Raw genomic sequence first — 17,719 nt, 5'->3', positions numbered from 1 at the left:
TAACACAAATAAAAAGTAATAGCCTATGAAAACAATAAGAATATTTCATTTATTATCTCGTTTAAATACATTTATAGTGGTATTAAAATACAGTATTGAAATCATAAACAATATTTATTTACCTGAATACAAGACAGAGATACATATATGCAATTATATTATTGTTCTTTCTGGTTATGTATGCGATTTAATCATACGCATATAATATTATAATACATACATATTACACTTGTAACATTTTCATTCTCTGTTTTATCTTGAGCTCGATTTCGTGAGTATAGATCACGGTAATTCTATTTCGCAAAAAAATCCAGTTTTGTAAGTACAAGACTCATCAGCTAACAGATTCTCTTTCCGAGAAGCCATTCCGCAATTTTGATTTGTTCCACCATCAGGATCATTGCCATACCACGTAGCATAACCACTTTCAACGATTGTTTTATCTGTAAAAAGATAAATGGTGATGATAAACATTACAACTTTACATACAAAATATAGCAGCATATTAGACATTGAAATACAGTATGTTTGTTTTATTCTGCAATATGTGCTGGAATTAAAACTACAATCTGATCATATCATTCATGGCATTTTACTAATAGGCTAAATACGACGATCTTATACTATACTTGAAGAGAGATAACACATCAGTGCCTATGAAAAGTAGTCTGATTTCCTAAATAAAAGTAATAAATCAATAGACATGATTACAGTAGTATTTCTAGTAAACTAATATGTAATCGATGCTTTAATAAATGAGGAGCTTATTTTCAAAACCACTCTTGTCCATTCCCATAACTTTGTGGAAAATGACGAAAAATGTTTTAGGTCTAAAATTTCTTATCACCTAGGCAAGAGACATTATGAAACCAAAGAGGTTGGGTGCATTTAGAATAAAATACGAGTATGAGGCTCTTTGATTTCAAGGTGGAACTATTAATTTCCAGGAATATTTGCTGTTTACAAGAGAAAGTTTTATTCCAATAGTCACTTTTAACCCATGATTTTAGTGGTTTAGAGTTTAGAAACCAAACCATGACAGTTGTATGTAAAGTTTTAATTTAAAACTTTATGGATACAGAAGCTCATTTTCGTTATCAAGTGGACAAGAGACGTTTTGAATATGAGCTCCTGGAATAATTAAAAGAATGAAATAAGAAAACCACCAAACAGGCACAAAGAATGTTGCAAATGGAGAAAAAATTCAGAAAATTTATTGAAATAGAATCAATTTAAATAACAGTGTAAGTAGAAATGTAGAATATGAGAATAATGAAACGAACTGCAAAGAAACCAATTGGAAAGGAAAGAACGAATATTGTAGTTTATTAATTTAAAAAGTAAAGAATAAAGAAATACAGTTAATGAAAATAATGGACGTAAGGAAAAGTTCAATGAAATACGAGAAGTTGAGACAAAACGTTTGTTTGTTATAAATAATATGGCAAATACAGTTTCCTTATTGAATACAATGTCCCCGATCCCTTTTTCCATGCACTTTTCAATACGCATTGAAAACGATCTGAATACGAATATTAACGAATATGGAAGCTGAAGTTTCGAAAGTAGTTATGTTGTCATCGACATGCTAGCATGTTGGTCACTCTGTAGGCCTTAGCTATAAAAATTGTTGTGGTTTCTTAATAAGGCACATGAAAACTTAATATTCTGGCTGTTAATCAAGAATGGTAATAATGGGTTTCAGGAAAGTACTAAATATTATGTGTTACAACACACCTCTTCAACATACGTAATTGAGATCGCTGTTTATAAAACAGCTGACACATCAAACTAATTACTATCGATCACGCGGTTAGCGTATTGAGATCATTTTGAATGCGATAGGGCTTTCATGCAAATTTGAATATAATCGCACTCTAAGTGTATCGAACTCAGATAATTTTTAATCCCCGTTTTTATGGAATTTCCAGTACGTAATCATAGCTGTCTGCCAGGTGGCCCGTGACACGGGAAGCGTAATTTCAACATTTCGCAATTGAGATCGATAACGACTGACAGGGAAGAAGAGATTTTAAATTTGGTCGAGAAAAACCCGGGCAGAACCAGTCGCTTGGTTTTGTAATACGTAGCCTTTTGTTTACGTCTCACGTTGGATAAGTTCAATGCCTCCGTGCGGAATCTTGGGCATTGTGATGTAGCCAGAGTGTTAAAACTTTCGATGCAATTATTTAAATAACCATACAAATAAACTCAAAACAGCTACCGGCGTGAATAAGTCCGTTAAGGCGCTTGCCTGTCGATCTGAAGATCCGCTCGAGCGCGGGTTCGATCCCCGCTTGGGCTGATTAACTGGTTGGGTTTTTCAGAGGTTTTCCCCAACCGTAAAGTGAATTCCAGGTAATGTATGGCGAATCCTTGGCCTCATCTCGCCAAATACCACATCGCTATCACCAATCTTATGGACGCTGCATAACCTCCTCGTTGATACAGCGTCGCTAAATAACCAACTGAAAAGCTCAAACGTATAATGGATTTTGTTTATTTTCATGTAATCTGTCCCTCCTTTCAATGTGTAAGGTTATATCGCTTCCACTATATATATATATATATATATATATATATATATATATATATATATATATATATATATATGATATATATATGTGTGTGTGTGTGTGTGTGTGTGTGTGTGTGTGTATCTAATGCCTACCCAATTCACTTAAGCGATTCGGGTTCGCATATTGCAGACAGATGGCAGGACTGTGATCCATTTTTATGTTGCACACCACTTCGGCGGGTCATGTCATGCATGATGTGTATCTGTGGAGAGTTATGTCATGTTGTAGTGTGTGCCGTTTTAGAAAAACGTTTTGTTGCACAGATACTTCATAAGTCCCAGAAAGGAGGCATTGCGCATGATCAGACATATAACGAAACAAAACTAATTTTATTACCTCAACTAGTTGTTCTCTTGTGAACCAGGTCACTCGTCCTCTAATCATGCGCATTGCCTCCTTTCTGGGGCTTATAAGTTATAATGTAGCTGTGCGACAAAACTTTTTTTCTGATACTGTACTTACTTTCTTTGTCATTGTACTGTAGTTTATTTTATTTGACATTCATGTATACACATAACCGATATACTCAATATTTCCATGAATATTGTGTGGAAATAAGTGAGTGAGGGGCGTAAAGCAAACAATGTTATTTTGTAAATAATGGGATAAAGTGAAAAAAATAACAGTCAAAGAAATATACTGTAGTATTGAAAACAATAGAAGGAGATAAGAGAAGAAAGACGTTAAGGGGACCCGGAAGCGAGTGTTCTAAATTTTCAACAGCCTACTTTTTACTTTTTTTCTGGAGATATCAAAGATATCTGCATGGAATTTTTGTATGCATATTTACAATACTCTAGTGAATAAATATTGAGCAGTACATTGAAGCTGGATAAGTAATTTGGTCACAATAAAAATTTTAATTCTGGATAAAAACAAAATAAAATTAAAAGCAGTGTCGCATTCAAGCACCAATATCTCTGGTTGTATTAATCACATGGGAGAATTTGTCATTTCCTTGTATCAAGAATGAGGGGGTAATTATAATATACCTAAAATTACTACTACTTAAGATACATGCAACATTGATTAATATAATTGATTAAATTAATTAACTTATAATTATGCAGATATATTTGATATCTCCTGAGAAAAAATAAGAAGTATGTATATGTTGAAAATATATAAAACTAAGGTAGCCTATGGGTCCCCTTAAGAAGTAGGTACCTCTGGAGTACGAATTCAATTTTAAGGATGATGATGATGATGATGATTATTATTATTATTATTATTATTATTATTATTATTATTATTATTATTATTATTATTCCATTTCCTTATTGAAGTTATGAAAACTTAAAACACATTCAGAAAACCTAATTTTTATTTATAATCCAAGTATTCGGGTAAAATTTATCATTAATATTACTTTTGTGCGAGATCGTGCGTATTTGCTTGGTTTCCGCACAAAACCAATCCGCGGTAAGTCTAAAATTCCACATTCATTATTCCCAACCTTTACACACATAACAATTTTTCTCTTCTTACCGCTAAACTGACATATTGATTTTACTGGTTTCGGCTACTAACATATTTTTAGAGACGTTCAATATAGTAATAATTATAAATTGGAAACTTACCACTGCAATTTCACCTAAATTGCACTGTTAATTATTGTTTTTAAATATTTGCAAAAATTAAGTAAACTCTACAACTCCACTAAAGTTACTGGATTCGTGATGCAAGTAACATTAAGGAAGCCGTGAAAAAATCAACAAGATTCCAGATGCCGATGTTATTACTGCAATATGTTATATAAATAATATTGTTAAAATATTAAAATGAAAAATAAATCATTACATAACCTTACCGTTTGTTGTAAGTTTGCATTTATGGACTGGGGGGGGGGGAAGACAGACGTATATCACGGCTTGATGGAGTATAGTAAACACAGAAAGCATTTTAAAGCAACAATGTTGAAGATAGATATTTTTGTTTTACAAATTTGCCGTCATTGAACAGAAACCAAGATGGGGATTTCATCGCAACTAATTAGAAATTCCTCTGTCAGGTATGTAATAAACGATCTTCGCACAAAATAATGTACGATACACGAGCGGTATGTTTTCTTTCAATTCTCGGTAATTAAAAAAGCTCAACTACGTTTCGCTTTTTCAAACTTTTCCTCGAACATGAAAACTTCAACATACCGTTCTTGTAACGCATATTACTATTACCATTAAATTTATGTAATTTAGATTTTTTTCTTTCCTATAAACAGCTTTATAGCGTTTCATTTATTAATACACATATAAGTGACGATATATTTTTCACATTCGTTTTATGAAGAAATAAATTATTTTGCAAATCATTTTAAACAATGAATAAAATTTAATTCATAGTTTATGTTTAGAAAATTCTGTCTAAGAGGATAAATAGATTGGTGACTATAGATACACTTGTACTTACTGAAAATAGTTACATATTCTCCCTCTTTGTAGGAGTCATGGAAACCCACATGTGCCCATTTACTTTGTTCTGTATCTCCAAATTTTGGATTTCTGTCCCAGAATATTCCCAGAGCCTTGGCCTCTCTTTCGGAGTTCAACACAGCTAGGTGACCACCTTCCTCCTCGCAGACTTTCAAGGCTTCATGCCAGGTTTTCAAACTCGTGTGAAACTTGTAATAACCCAATTCTGGTATCAGTTCGTAGTCTGCAGGGATACGTGCTGGTTCTCCAGGGATACCAGCTGGTTCTCCAGGGATACGTGCTGTTTCTTCAGAAATACTTGCTACTGTCTCTGATGCTGGTGGTGCTGAAATCAAAAGCTCAGTTTGTACTATATTTCAGAGTAATAATTATAATAGTTATGACGAAATAAAGTAACGTAAAAATCAGTGAAATCTTGTTTACATTCTGGGTAAGGAAGGGCTCTTCTAACGATCAAATATTCCAATACATTCCCGAACTTATAGGGGAAAGTAGCTTAAATCGTACAGGCGCCAAAATCGTACCACTATTAGTATTGAGGAAATAATTATATGTAGGAGCCATCTGGGGAATTTTTCACGAAATACAAATATAAACTGATACTTGTTCAGTTTCCCACCTTTCGCCCAAGACCAGAAGTGTATTAAGTCGTGCTTAATAGTAAGTTCTGATTTTTCATATAAGATTTTGTTACTCTTTCGTAAGCTCTTATTGAAACACTGAGTTAGTTTAATGAATGTCTTCTATTACACGTAGCATTTCATTACTTAAATGGTAAAAATAGTCACTGTAACAGCTTGGTTTATGTTATAATATGAATAGTTTGTTTGGAGTGCTAGTTTCCTATATCGTACCTTTAAAAGGTTGCTCATATCGTACCAGTAAGATTTTGGCAACGTGAACAATTAATGTTCGGTGCCTAAAATTTTTAAATTTCAGAATAGATAATGACCACACGAGAATACGGAAAATGGGAACGAAGTAATTTGCTTAAGGCATTGGATGAATTTCATCCCGGAGCAGTGGGAATTAATGAATGTTGCCGTAAGTGCTAAATTCCCAAACCGACTCTCAAGCGACATTTGATAGGCAAGGTAAAGACAAGTTGGATCGTCCTGCAAACGGGCCCATCAACGGAAGGAATACAGCTTTTCCGCGGGAAATAGAAGAGGAATTGGTCAAACGTATTCTGATGTTTGGAGATCAGATCAGCCATCCACGAGTATCAACAAAGTTGATCAGCCACCCATCAGTACCAGCATTAACCAGCCTTCCACCAGTAAAAGCACTGACCATCCAGTCACCAGTAACAACATTGTTCAGCAATCCACGAGTAGAATCATCAATCGAAAATCACCTACACTTACTAAATACTTGATTCCATTGAATTAAATTAGTCTTCTCCATAAACCAAATATTTCAGTTCAAAAGAGAACAAGAAAAGTTGCTCAGCAAGCTGTTGTGTTAACTTCAAGCCCCTATTAAAATCAATTGCAGCAGAAGAAACAGAAAAAATAAACTTAATAGAAGAAAGAAGAATAAGAAGGAAATCAGCTATCAAAAAGAACGAAAAAAGCTTCTAATGTGATTCATGTTGATGTAAAAGAAGAGGACTGTTGTGTTTTATCTGCAAAGAAGCTGTCATTGAAGATATGATTCTCTGCTCTGTCTGCAATCAACGGGTGCATGGGACATGTGCACGAGTTTCTACGCCCCAAGAACGTTCCCATTTTGTTTCTGACATGTGTAACGACAGAATCTGAAAATAGGTAACTTTCAGTTGTGTTAGAAAGGATTTTACCTTGAGTGAATTGTATATAGACCTACTGTAAATTGAATGGTAATATGTATAGCTCAACTGATGAATTGTTTATGATTATAAATTGAATTAATCTACTTGATATTAATTGCACAAATTTGTATAGTTTAATGAAAGTATGCTACTTTGTATTGTATATATTTGTATAGTTTTGGCCGATGAATTGTATATGCTTTAAATTGAATAGTAATCTATATAGCTCTACTGATAAATTGTTTGTGTTTGTAATTTGAAGTAATTTGCATGATATGTATTATCAATTTCTGTATATCACAACTGGTTGAATTGTTTATGCCTTAAATTTAATTAAATTGTTTTGTATTATAATATAGCTCAACTTATGAATGATCGTTTGCGTTTGTAAATTTAATAATCTGATTGGCTATGTATTGTATACTTTTAGTAGAGCCATCGATGTTGCTCAGTCGACAGACTCGCTGGGCTGCTGATCCGGAGCTGCGTTCGGGCTTGGGTTGGATCCCCCTTTGGACTTTGGTTTCTTCGGAGGTTTTCCCCAGCCGTGGGACTGAAGCCGGATGGTCTATGGCGAGTCCTTGGCATCAACCCCTTTGATTTGATTACCCCCTTTGATTTGATTACCTGGTTGAGTTTTTCCGAGGTTTCCCCCACCGAAAAGGCAAATGCCGGGTAATATTTTGGCGAATCCTCGGACCTCATCTCATCTCACTACATCTCGCCAAAATGTAAAAAAATGTAAAAAAATTGTACAAAATTGTAAAAATTGTAGAAAATTACTAAATTGTAAAACTATAAAAATTTGTAAAAATTGTAATTGTAATATTGTAAAATGTTGACATGTTCCACATCTTAAAGCTTCATTGCTCATGTAAGATCTATGGAATAAAATAAATGAATGAATGAATGAATGAATGAATGAATTACGTGTTTTCGTCTTAGTAGATATTAAAATTTTTATACTTTTACATTACAAAAATCTTTGTATTTTAAAACATTTCAGTTTTTCATTTAATAAAATGACATAATAAATGACAACAATATAATATATGCATTACGTTTTTTCATGTAGCGTAGTTCTTATTTTAAAAATTATATGTGATATTTTAAAAATGGGTATGATTTAAGCAACCTCCAGATACGATTTAGGAAACTGGGCGCATAAATCGTACCACTCGCAGAGTTTTAAATATTGACTTATAAAAACAATTTATATTTGTTGAAAAATTTCGAAGAAAATATATTTTGTTTCCCATGGTACTGTCTGAATGTCTAACAATAATCTGCAATTAAAATTCCTTCACATTTCGAAATAAATAAAGAAAGAAAGACTGAAAAGTGGTACGATATAGGCAACCTTCCCCTAAATGAATAGTTATTCACAAAGAAATTCGTAGAGGATTAAGACTTCTTACTTTGAATTAAGTTAGTGTGCAAGTACGATATTAGGATAATCCTCTCAGAAATTTTGTCTAATTCTAGACTCTGTCCTGTCCTTTGGTATCATCAGTTTAAACGATGAGAGTTCAACGTATTCGTGAATAAAGTACTAAGGAAAATATATGGGGCTAAGAGGGATGAAGTGAGAGGAGAATGGTGAAAGTTACACAACGAAAAACTGTAAGCATTGTATTCTTCACTTGACGTAATTAGGAACATTAAATCCAGACGTGTGAGGTGAGTAGGGAATGTGACAGGTATGGGTGTATCCAGAAATGCGTATAGAGTGTTAGTTAGTAGATCTGAGATTAAAATACCTTTGGGGACTCCGAGACGTAGAAGGATTTGAGAAAGTTGCAGTATGATGGTAGCGACTGGATTTAACTTGCTCAAGATAGGGACTGATGGCTGGCTTATGTGAGGGGTTCTCTAAAAGCCATGTTTAAGTAAGTAACAGGTTGAAGGTTCAGAATTACGCAGGGAGTTGTGTGAAGAAGTGATTGGAACAGCTAAGTTCGGAAGAGTAACACATTAGAATTTTGTTTTCGATTCTTCGACTATTACTTTTATTCAGTTTTTGTATGAATTATCATTTAATAGTTTTTATTTCTGAAATCTCTTCTAATTCATGTATTTGTGATGAAAGTGTTTTGCAAGTTATTGATATCTGTGAGGACACGTGTTAACTCTGCGTAACGTATTAGGATATGAAGCAGCGATCATCAGCACAGTACACCCTCGGACTAGCGTCTTTTACCCGCGGATAAGACATTGCACTATCCTGCATCCGTAGCTGCTGGCCGGGTATGTTTTCTACCTCTCCCTTCTGCACGAGGGTACATATTTCCATGCACTACTTACCCTTTACCTATTTCAGCGAGTGCTGAAGATCACTGATATGAAGGATGCAAACTAGGAAGAGTCAATTCTGAGGATTTTTCAAATTTATATACGATACTGTTAGTAAGATTTCAGTCACCTCATTTTGGAATGAATGGTTTGTTAAATATGAACAAAATTTGTACCTTAATGTGTGGGCACACATTTCATACGCATAATGACAGGCCAAGACAGTCAGAGAAGCAGGTAGAAAATGTGGCCACAGTTAATTTTACGGTAGCAGACATGCAGATAATTTTTAAGAAATGGAAAAATTGGAATGATGTAAAAAGGCATTAATCTTCGACAGAGCTTTGAAGTTGATTGTTACGAAAATTCATGCATTCTAACTAATTTAAACATTTGAAGGGTGCACGGGAAAAACAATATATGTAGAAAAAAATAATACGAGATGAATATGGCATCCATGAAAGAAAGATTGACACTTTCTGTAGATGTGGTGAACCGAGCGGAATAAGTGAAGGGTTCAGAACCATAGTGGGCTAAAACCCTAGAAAACAAGGGTTAAAATGAAATTATCAACAGTAATCTCACTAGACGTTTTGATTTATCTAGAGAAAATCAAAACTCGAGTGGGATTTAATTGACTATTACACGATTAGAAGGAAGTATATAAAGATTAGAAGTAACGAAGTACTCCAATACAATAAAATATTAATTGACTTACGAAAATTCAACTGTCTTCAAATGTATTATTGTACCATCTCAACATTCAACTGTCTTCAAATGTATTATTGTACCATCTCAACATTACAAATATTACTCTAGATGCATGCTAGATGGCAGTAGTGTCCTTATACAGACAATGTAATGATTACTATTCAATAAATCTTAATATTAAACAATCTCTGATACGTGACTATCCATAATATCATATAGCAGAAGTTCTTTTTCATCCTCTCAGAGCAGAAGCTATAACATAACCTAACTAATATACACAAGTGTTAGAAAAGTTTTAATTAACGACGATGACATAAAAAATAAACATGAATAATTTTAAAAGGGATAATTATTGAATGTACAATTTTCAAATTTGAATGTGGTTGGTGGTTCAATTGATGTTATATTGGACGTGTGCGTAATAGAAATGGAACTCGTTGATTTAGGCCTACATGGTGTATTCAACTTATTCAGAATTTCCGAATGAATAATTTTAAAAGGAATAATTATTGAATGTACAATTTTCAAATTTGAATGTGGTTGGTGGTTCAATTGATGTTATATTGGACGTGTGCGTAATAGAAGTGGAACTCGTTGATTTAGGCCTACATGGTGTATTCAACTTATTCAGGATTTCCGAATGGTGCTCTACGTTTATTTGTAAATCGGATTTTAGAAGATGCATAGGTATGATCAGTGATTTTTATTAATTCTTGTTCTTGAATGCCAATGCGAATCATATTTGAAACTGCTGTGCATCGACTGGAATGGTTTGTAATTATATATATATATATATATATATATATATATATATATATATATATATATATATATATATATATATATATACTTTTGACGTCTAGACCAGCGCAGTTTCAAATGTTGGCAAACAAAAAACAAATGCTAGGGACGCGATAAAATTAAACAAATGCCAGGGACGCGATAAAATTAAACAAATGCTAGGGACGCGATAAAATTGTGCGATAAGCAGCCATGATTGGTTGAAATACGTCCTTTCGTACCGTTTTATTGGTCAAAAGTAGTATGACGTAGTAAGAATTTAATAGTCACCATAATTCAATCGAAACATATAGCAAGTAATATAAAGTATACACATTCAAACTAAATGATATGTCAATCTTCATTCACTTAACTTTAACCCTTGCTTTCTCCGTTTTTATAAATGGCGCTTGGCCCACTATGGCTCTGAACCCTTTAAATGTTAGTCTGCCTGAAAATGGCGATTGAATAATCAGTGTGCAATGGAAAAACCATGAATGTCTTTGTAACTGCGTAGAATAACAATGAATGTCAGTTAATGAAACAAAAATGTTACACTGGCGAACGTTTCGACCACAGTACTGGTTCTAAAGAACAACACATCTCCAGCTTAAAATCTCCAACCTTATGAATTCAAGCTTCCTCATTATTTGTATGAAAATCTCTTACCTATCAGCCATTCTAAATACAAGGACCTTATGTTATTGAAAAAACTACTGTGATGTTCAAGCTAAATATTATTTTGGAACTTTACCACACAGCGAACAAGTTAAAGACAACTTAAAATGAAATGCAGTGCCCATATCGATTTTCAAAGGTTATAATTATAAGATATTAATAATGTTAATCAGGACTGCACTGTGAATATAAAACGTTGATGTTACTGTGACTCATTGTTTTTACTCTCTATTTGACATGCATTGTTCTTCATTTTTACAGTTTGCTATTGTAATAGATAAACCTACAGTATAATTACATGTTGCATTTTCATGTACAGTAGTGGAAAAAAAACCGGACCGACCCTTGTACCTGATACAAAAGAATCCTGTGCTGTGTATTATGTCAAGCTGTGGTAATTTCAATATGGATATTGAAGTCATAGGTATATATTGCTGTTTAGTGTGAAAATACGCAGTTATCTTTGCCGAATAGAGGTAGAAATGTAATATTGATCCCAGATCAAAATAAAACTCTCTAAGTTTTTTCGTCTGTACGTTTGAGGCACTGAAGAAGACAAAAGACGGTAAGAATCGAATAAATGCGATAAATTTCATTGTTACAATTAATTATACAAGATGGATGTGTTTTGTGACTAGAAAAATTTGAATCTGTGACTCTGAAATCACCTACAAGGGTCGGTCCGGTTTTTTGTAGCCACTACTGTACATGTTCATTGATGTTGTATCTTCTACTGTCAAATGGATGCTTGTATCAGTCAATAAATTTGGCTACAGATGGGTTTCAATTCCTAGGAAACCCAAAAAATGACATCTATCGTTTTTGCCCTGGCCCGTTCATTTATTTACACATAAATATTGTACTATATTATAATTCTTGATGTGTAATTGGCTTAGACTTATTTTATTATTCCATAAGCCCTGATTTTTTTTTCTAATGAATATCTTACCGGTTAGAGTAACGAGTATGGATATGGAGTCGATGTTTTCACATTTCTTAGTAGCATGGTTGATGTCTACTTCCCATGGTCTTGTATCGTTTGATCCAGCCTTATGATTTAGTTTCACCTACAAGATTACAATAATTTAATATAGTCAGCTGCTGATGAAGACAATAAAATATATCAGTGGTGGTTCTAGTGGTTTTGTAATAAAATATGTCGATGTTGGCAATGGTGCTGTTGAAGATGTAAACTTATGACATAGGAGCAGATATTTATGTATATATATATATATATATATATATTTAATCTGAAAGAATTAAGGTCATAAGGTCTTCTCTTCCATCCTACCAGATAGCACACATAAATACAAAAAAATAGAAACACTGATGAAAATAATACAAATTAAATTAAAGCCCTATAGAGGGCCAACAGGATCAATAGAACACTATAGAGCTCTGATCGAGCTAATACTTACAAGTGCCTTTTATGGAACCCGCAGGTCCTTTGCCGCCCTCACATAAGCCCGCCATCGGTCCCTATCCTGTGCAAGATTAGTCCAGTCTCTATCATCATATCGACCTCCCACAAATCCATTTTAATATTATCCTCCCATCTACATCTCGGGTCGACCTGGTTGGCAAGTTGGTATAGCGCTGGCCTTCTATGCCCAAGGTTGCGGGTTCGATCCCGGGCCAGGTCGATGGCATTTAAGTGTGCTTAAATGTGACAGGCTCATGTCAGTAGATTTACTGGCATGTAAAAGAACTCCTGCGGGACAAAATTCCGGCACATCCGGCGACGCTGATATAACCACTGCAGTTGCGAGCGTCGTTAAATAAAACATAACATTTTTTTTTTCTACATCCCGGCCTCCCCAAAGGTCTTTTTCCCTCCGGCCTTTCGTTGATAATGATGTTGACATTCAAACGCAATAGAAGTTGAGTAATGTTGTTGATAACAGTCATGGTGTATGCTGCAGCGGTTCACAACCTGTAGTCCGCGGTCTCTTCATTATGTTATTGCATACATTTTCCAACGTTCTAAAACATATTGTGTCTGTTTTAACTTTTAATGAAATGTATTTCCTTTATGTATCTTTCATTTTAAACATCTATACCACTACGAAAGTAAACATAAAAATAATGTGCACTCTCTTTTCCAGTTGTCTTTAGTTACTACACAAATATTCTCAAACGGTTAAACAGTGTTTTGTAGTAAAGATGTGCCCTCAAGTGAAGTTATAATTCTGTAATATCTAAAGAAAAATTGTTAAGCATTATTGTGAGTAATTTTGAACATTTGCTTCGGAGACATAACTTTGCAATATTAATAGTAGCCTACTCGTTCTTTACGAAACCGGTCAAATCAAGAAAGCTTCTGTACATGCCAGAGGAAAGAGTAAATCTTTCATTTTTCTCGTATTTTGCTTCTTCCTGCGTTGTAGGGATTACAGCCTTGCATCAGACAGATCCAAATTTTGAATCTCCTTGATCGTGTGGCTGGCACGGAATAGAACCACGGATGAGACAATACAGAAAATCACATAAGAAGGGACAATTACCCAGTCTCATGCCTGTCTGTTTATGCCTGGATAGAATCATGGACTGCTTGGATGGGAAGCGTATACAAGGTGGAAGTGTAATAATCCTGCATATTTTCAGAGCGAATAGCTCATGTTATATATAGCAAAAAATTGTAATACCATAATGTTGGTAACTATTGCAAGTAGGATCGTGATTTTTGTCCATATCGAGAAAATCTAATAAAGAATTGTTTATTTCTGTGGCGTAGTACCGTAGCATGAACAGTTTTCGTGTAAATTCAATTTTAAAATCACTCATTTTAAGCCACTGAACGATGCGAACAGATTGCAACTTTCCCGGGAGGGAGAGGTTCACCTATAGTAGTCTTTTCAAGGTCACTCGCCACTACGACAGGGTTGTGGTTCCCGTGGTAATTACAGCAGCTGTCAGCTATAAAAAAGATCTACTAATAACTACAACCTTGGGATACTTACAAATATTACAACGTTCTTCGTTAAATGTTAAGTTTATGATACTATACGTAAAATTCAGAACTCTGTGTCACAATATGTTCATAGTGAAAGAGATACATACAAGTGGTAAGCCTATACTCCGAAACTGTAATATTAAACATGCTTCTTGAAAAATATTTAAATAGTTAATTATGTAATATATTACTTTCCGCCTCACGTAATGAATAATACTTTCTAAATTATTGCTATTTTTATATTCTGAAATATGGAAAACAGGTTTATAAAAATTAGATTTTTGAAATCATTGAAATGTAATTATCTCACACTTCAAATATTGCATAGAAAATGTCTACTTCGTTTGTAAGTATTGTAAGGCACTTAATTTTATTATACTTAAAAATCTTTCGGTATTCACAAATTGTCAAGTTTGTACTTATTGCTTCCACTAAAAAACTGTATTATAACATTAAAATAATGATACACGTTAAAAAAGTAAACTCAATAGTAAAACAAAATAAAAAATACAACATATTCTTTTAGTATGTTTACTATGAAGAGAGACTAGCAACTTTATTTCGAAGAATCGAACTCTCAGTTGAGATTTCAGTCATCAAGCCACTATAGAAAAGACGAACCACGGATATGGAAAATGTCATAAATGGCTCACTTTGACATGCCTGACCTAGGGAGACAGACTTGAGTTTGTTTTTTTTTACATCTGTATTACGGAAAGAAGAAAGTGGGATGTGTTAGCTGCGATGTTGTCAGACTGTTGAAACTTCCAACTTAATTTTCTAATTAACATTACATTTAATGACAAAACGTAAGACAAATTTTCTATTCATTTAAGTGTATCCTATCGCCCCTTTCAAAATGCAGGGTTATTTCTCTTCTACTCTATATATTGCCCACAAAGGTAAGGAAGATAAAGTTAATATATATTTGTTACGTATTTTCTGGACGCCGAAGTAACTGAGTTATTGAAATTCTTGTGTGATATATTGAACTTTATTTGTACAGCTTCATTTTTAAAACTGACGCAGTTCTGTATTCGTGTAAACAAATTAGTTTCATTGCACAAGACAAAATCACAACTAATCAAAAATCGTGTAGAAATCAGAAAGTAAGTATTAATGCATATTACGTGGCTACTTAAGTTCACAGAAACAGAATAAATTCTACTTATTCTCGAGCTCAGACGTTTAAGAGTTCTAAATCGGAACGCCTTCATATCTCACAATTGCTCTAAGTATAATCAGATCTCGTAGCTCTCAATGTGAGTGATGATGATAACGATGATGATGATGATGATGATGATCACGGTGATGGTCGTATTAAACTTAATACTTTTGTTCTATTGTAACGCGTTTGTTCAGAAATACAGCAGACAGCAGAGTTTGGTTTGATATGTATAACGGAATTCAACATCTACATTCTTCACACAGCATATTTATTTTACTTCACTACGACCAAGCACTGCTATCTAGTATGTCCAATGGACTTACTGTTCAGCTAGATGCATTCCAAACCTACACCAACCGACTACACTAAGGTTCGATGATAGCCAAAATTCGGGAAGACACACTCATTCTTTCCTAGATTATGCCCCTCTGATAGGCGAATGCTGAGGAATGATGTCGGAAAAGAGATAGAACGAAATTACATTGATGTCTAACATGGGAAAACGAAAAACCCTGAGAAACACCCCATCACAAGTTACTAGATAGATAGATGGATTTATTGAGCAATATTATATACACAGATTTTATATTACCATAATTTTCTCTAAAATCCAATGCACGGGTCTTCTGACAGTACGTGGTTTTTCCCTAAAACAAGTCCTGCTTTGTAGGTTCCCCCCCACCTATGATTATATCCAACTACTCTCTAAACGAACACACATATTAAAATGAAAATGGCACAATAAAACACATTATATAATGTATCCTAACCTAAAAGACATAAAAGTGTACAGTTGGGTAGATACTATTATCCCCTCCTCAGTTCGCGTCACAAACTTCAACAGCTGAAATTCTAATCTTTCTCGCCTTCAATAGGAAGAATCCAGTCTTTTGTTCCCATTCTCTATTCCTCATGAGGTCAAGACATGCAAGCGAACTCCTATTCTGACTTAGCATCGAGGACGGCAGATATTTTCTCCGTACAGTTCCAATTCGACACACTGTAATAAAATATGTTTATAGGAGTCCTTTTATCTGCAAAGCGGGGAAAGACGCTCCCCTTCTTTGTTGACAATTTTATTATCCTTCCATGCCCCCAATCTTTCACCATGAAAGGAGTCTATGGTCCGTTCCAGAAACCTGTAGAGTAGAGAGACGAAATAAGACCTCTGCGCAAGTGGTATGTGAGAAGGCTAGGACCAATGACCGCTCTAGGAACACGCATTGGTTGAACGAAGCTACCAATCGCTTGCAGGGAGGGGATCCTTTCTATCTGAACTCTCTACTACGAGAATCTTACCCCTTAGTGGCCTCGAGCTGATGCTACCCTCAGTACACTCGGGCACAGATAGACCCCGCCCCCATATGCGCCAAGTCACTTTACAGATTGCTGGGACTGACCATAGTTACTTTGATTGTCTAATTTCGGTTTAAAATCTTCAGAACGGTGGGAAGGTTTGGTCGGAAAACTCAAATATTCTGTTTGCTTACCTGAGCGATCCAGTGACCCGAAGAATTTCGATGACTCAACATGGAGAGGTTGAAATCCTTGGAAGGATCGTTAGCACATTCTAAAGCTGATGAGACTCCAATACACCAAAACTGAGCACAAATCAGTAGCAGACACCAGAGCATTTTGCGTGATGCGAATGTTCCACAAGCAATGCACAGTTTCGCTAGAGGTCCAGCTTATATACTACAATCATCAGGGTCATTGTGATTATTATATTAATTACAGATCTTCTAGCAAGTGTTTCACAGCTGTACGATATATTGTGTTATACTGATAAAGAGATTAATAGTAGTAATCGGAATTACATGCAAGTGTATTAATTTCTTGAAGTAAACTGTAGTGTCATTCCCGTGAATTACGGAGACATTCCGAAATGATTTTTATAATGTTAACACATTCGCAGTAGACTAAATATTCGTCTGTATGTATGAACGTGCCTCATATTTTATCAACATTAATCTCACTAGAGGTTTTGATTTTATCGATAATTCTGCGAGTGGAACACGAGCAGATTTATCTAGAGAAAATCAAAACTCGAGTGGGGTTTAATTGACTATTACACGATTAGAAGAAAGTATATAAAGATTAGAAGTAACGAAATACTCCAATACAATAAAATATTAATTGACTTACGAAAATACAACTGTCTTCAAATGTATTATTGTACCATCTGAACATTACAAATATTACGCTAGATGCATGCTAAATGGCAGTGGTGTGTTATAATTATGTGATGTTATCAGGTGTGCCAACTATGGAATCTTCATTGAACTCTATAGACGGTTACTAGTCAAGAAGGCTTCGTTGATTCAATTTCATTTT

At 34.4% G+C, this 17,719-nt stretch overlaps 1 protein-coding gene across 1 annotated transcript; it reads right to left on the bottom strand.

Annotated features, from left to right (window-relative positions):
- Window positions 1-26: 26 nt before the first annotated feature.
- LOC138708602 (hemolymph lipopolysaccharide-binding protein-like) lies at window positions 27-17,034 on the bottom strand. Its single transcript, XM_069838712.1, has 4 exons — window positions 16,876-17,034; window positions 12,214-12,331; window positions 4,989-5,336; window positions 27-443 (listed from the first exon to the last, which is right to left on the bottom strand). The coding sequence occupies exons 1-4, from the start codon at window positions 17,017-17,019 to the stop codon at window positions 283-285; spliced, it is 771 nt and encodes a 256-aa protein (XP_069694813.1). The 5' UTR covers window positions 17,020-17,034; the 3' UTR covers window positions 27-282.
- Window positions 17,035-17,719: the final 685 nt, after the last annotated feature.

The sequence above is a fragment of the Periplaneta americana genome, chromosome 11, assembly GCF_040183065.1.
Source record: "Periplaneta americana isolate PAMFEO1 chromosome 11, P.americana_PAMFEO1_priV1, whole genome shotgun sequence".
Classification (NCBI taxonomy): Eukaryota; Metazoa; Arthropoda; class Insecta; order Blattodea; family Blattidae; genus Periplaneta; species Periplaneta americana.
The sequence above is the reverse complement of the archived record's forward strand: the minus strand, read 5'-3'. Positions and strand labels throughout refer to the sequence as shown.

Bases quoted from the DNA above. Each gene is read 5' to 3' on its own strand.
- LOC138708602 (XM_069838712.1), bottom strand. From the start codon at position 17,019: ATGCTCTGGTGTCTGCTACTGATTTGTGCTCAGTTTTGGTGTATTGGA. The intron at 5,337-12,213 runs GTAAGATATTCA...TTTTGATTTCAG, and splicing joins CATACTCGTTACTCTAACCG to CACCACCAGCATCAGAGACA. The intron at 444-4,988 runs GTAAGTACAAGT...ATCTTTTTACAG, and splicing joins AGAATATGTAACTATTTTCA to ATAAAACAATCGTTGAAAGT.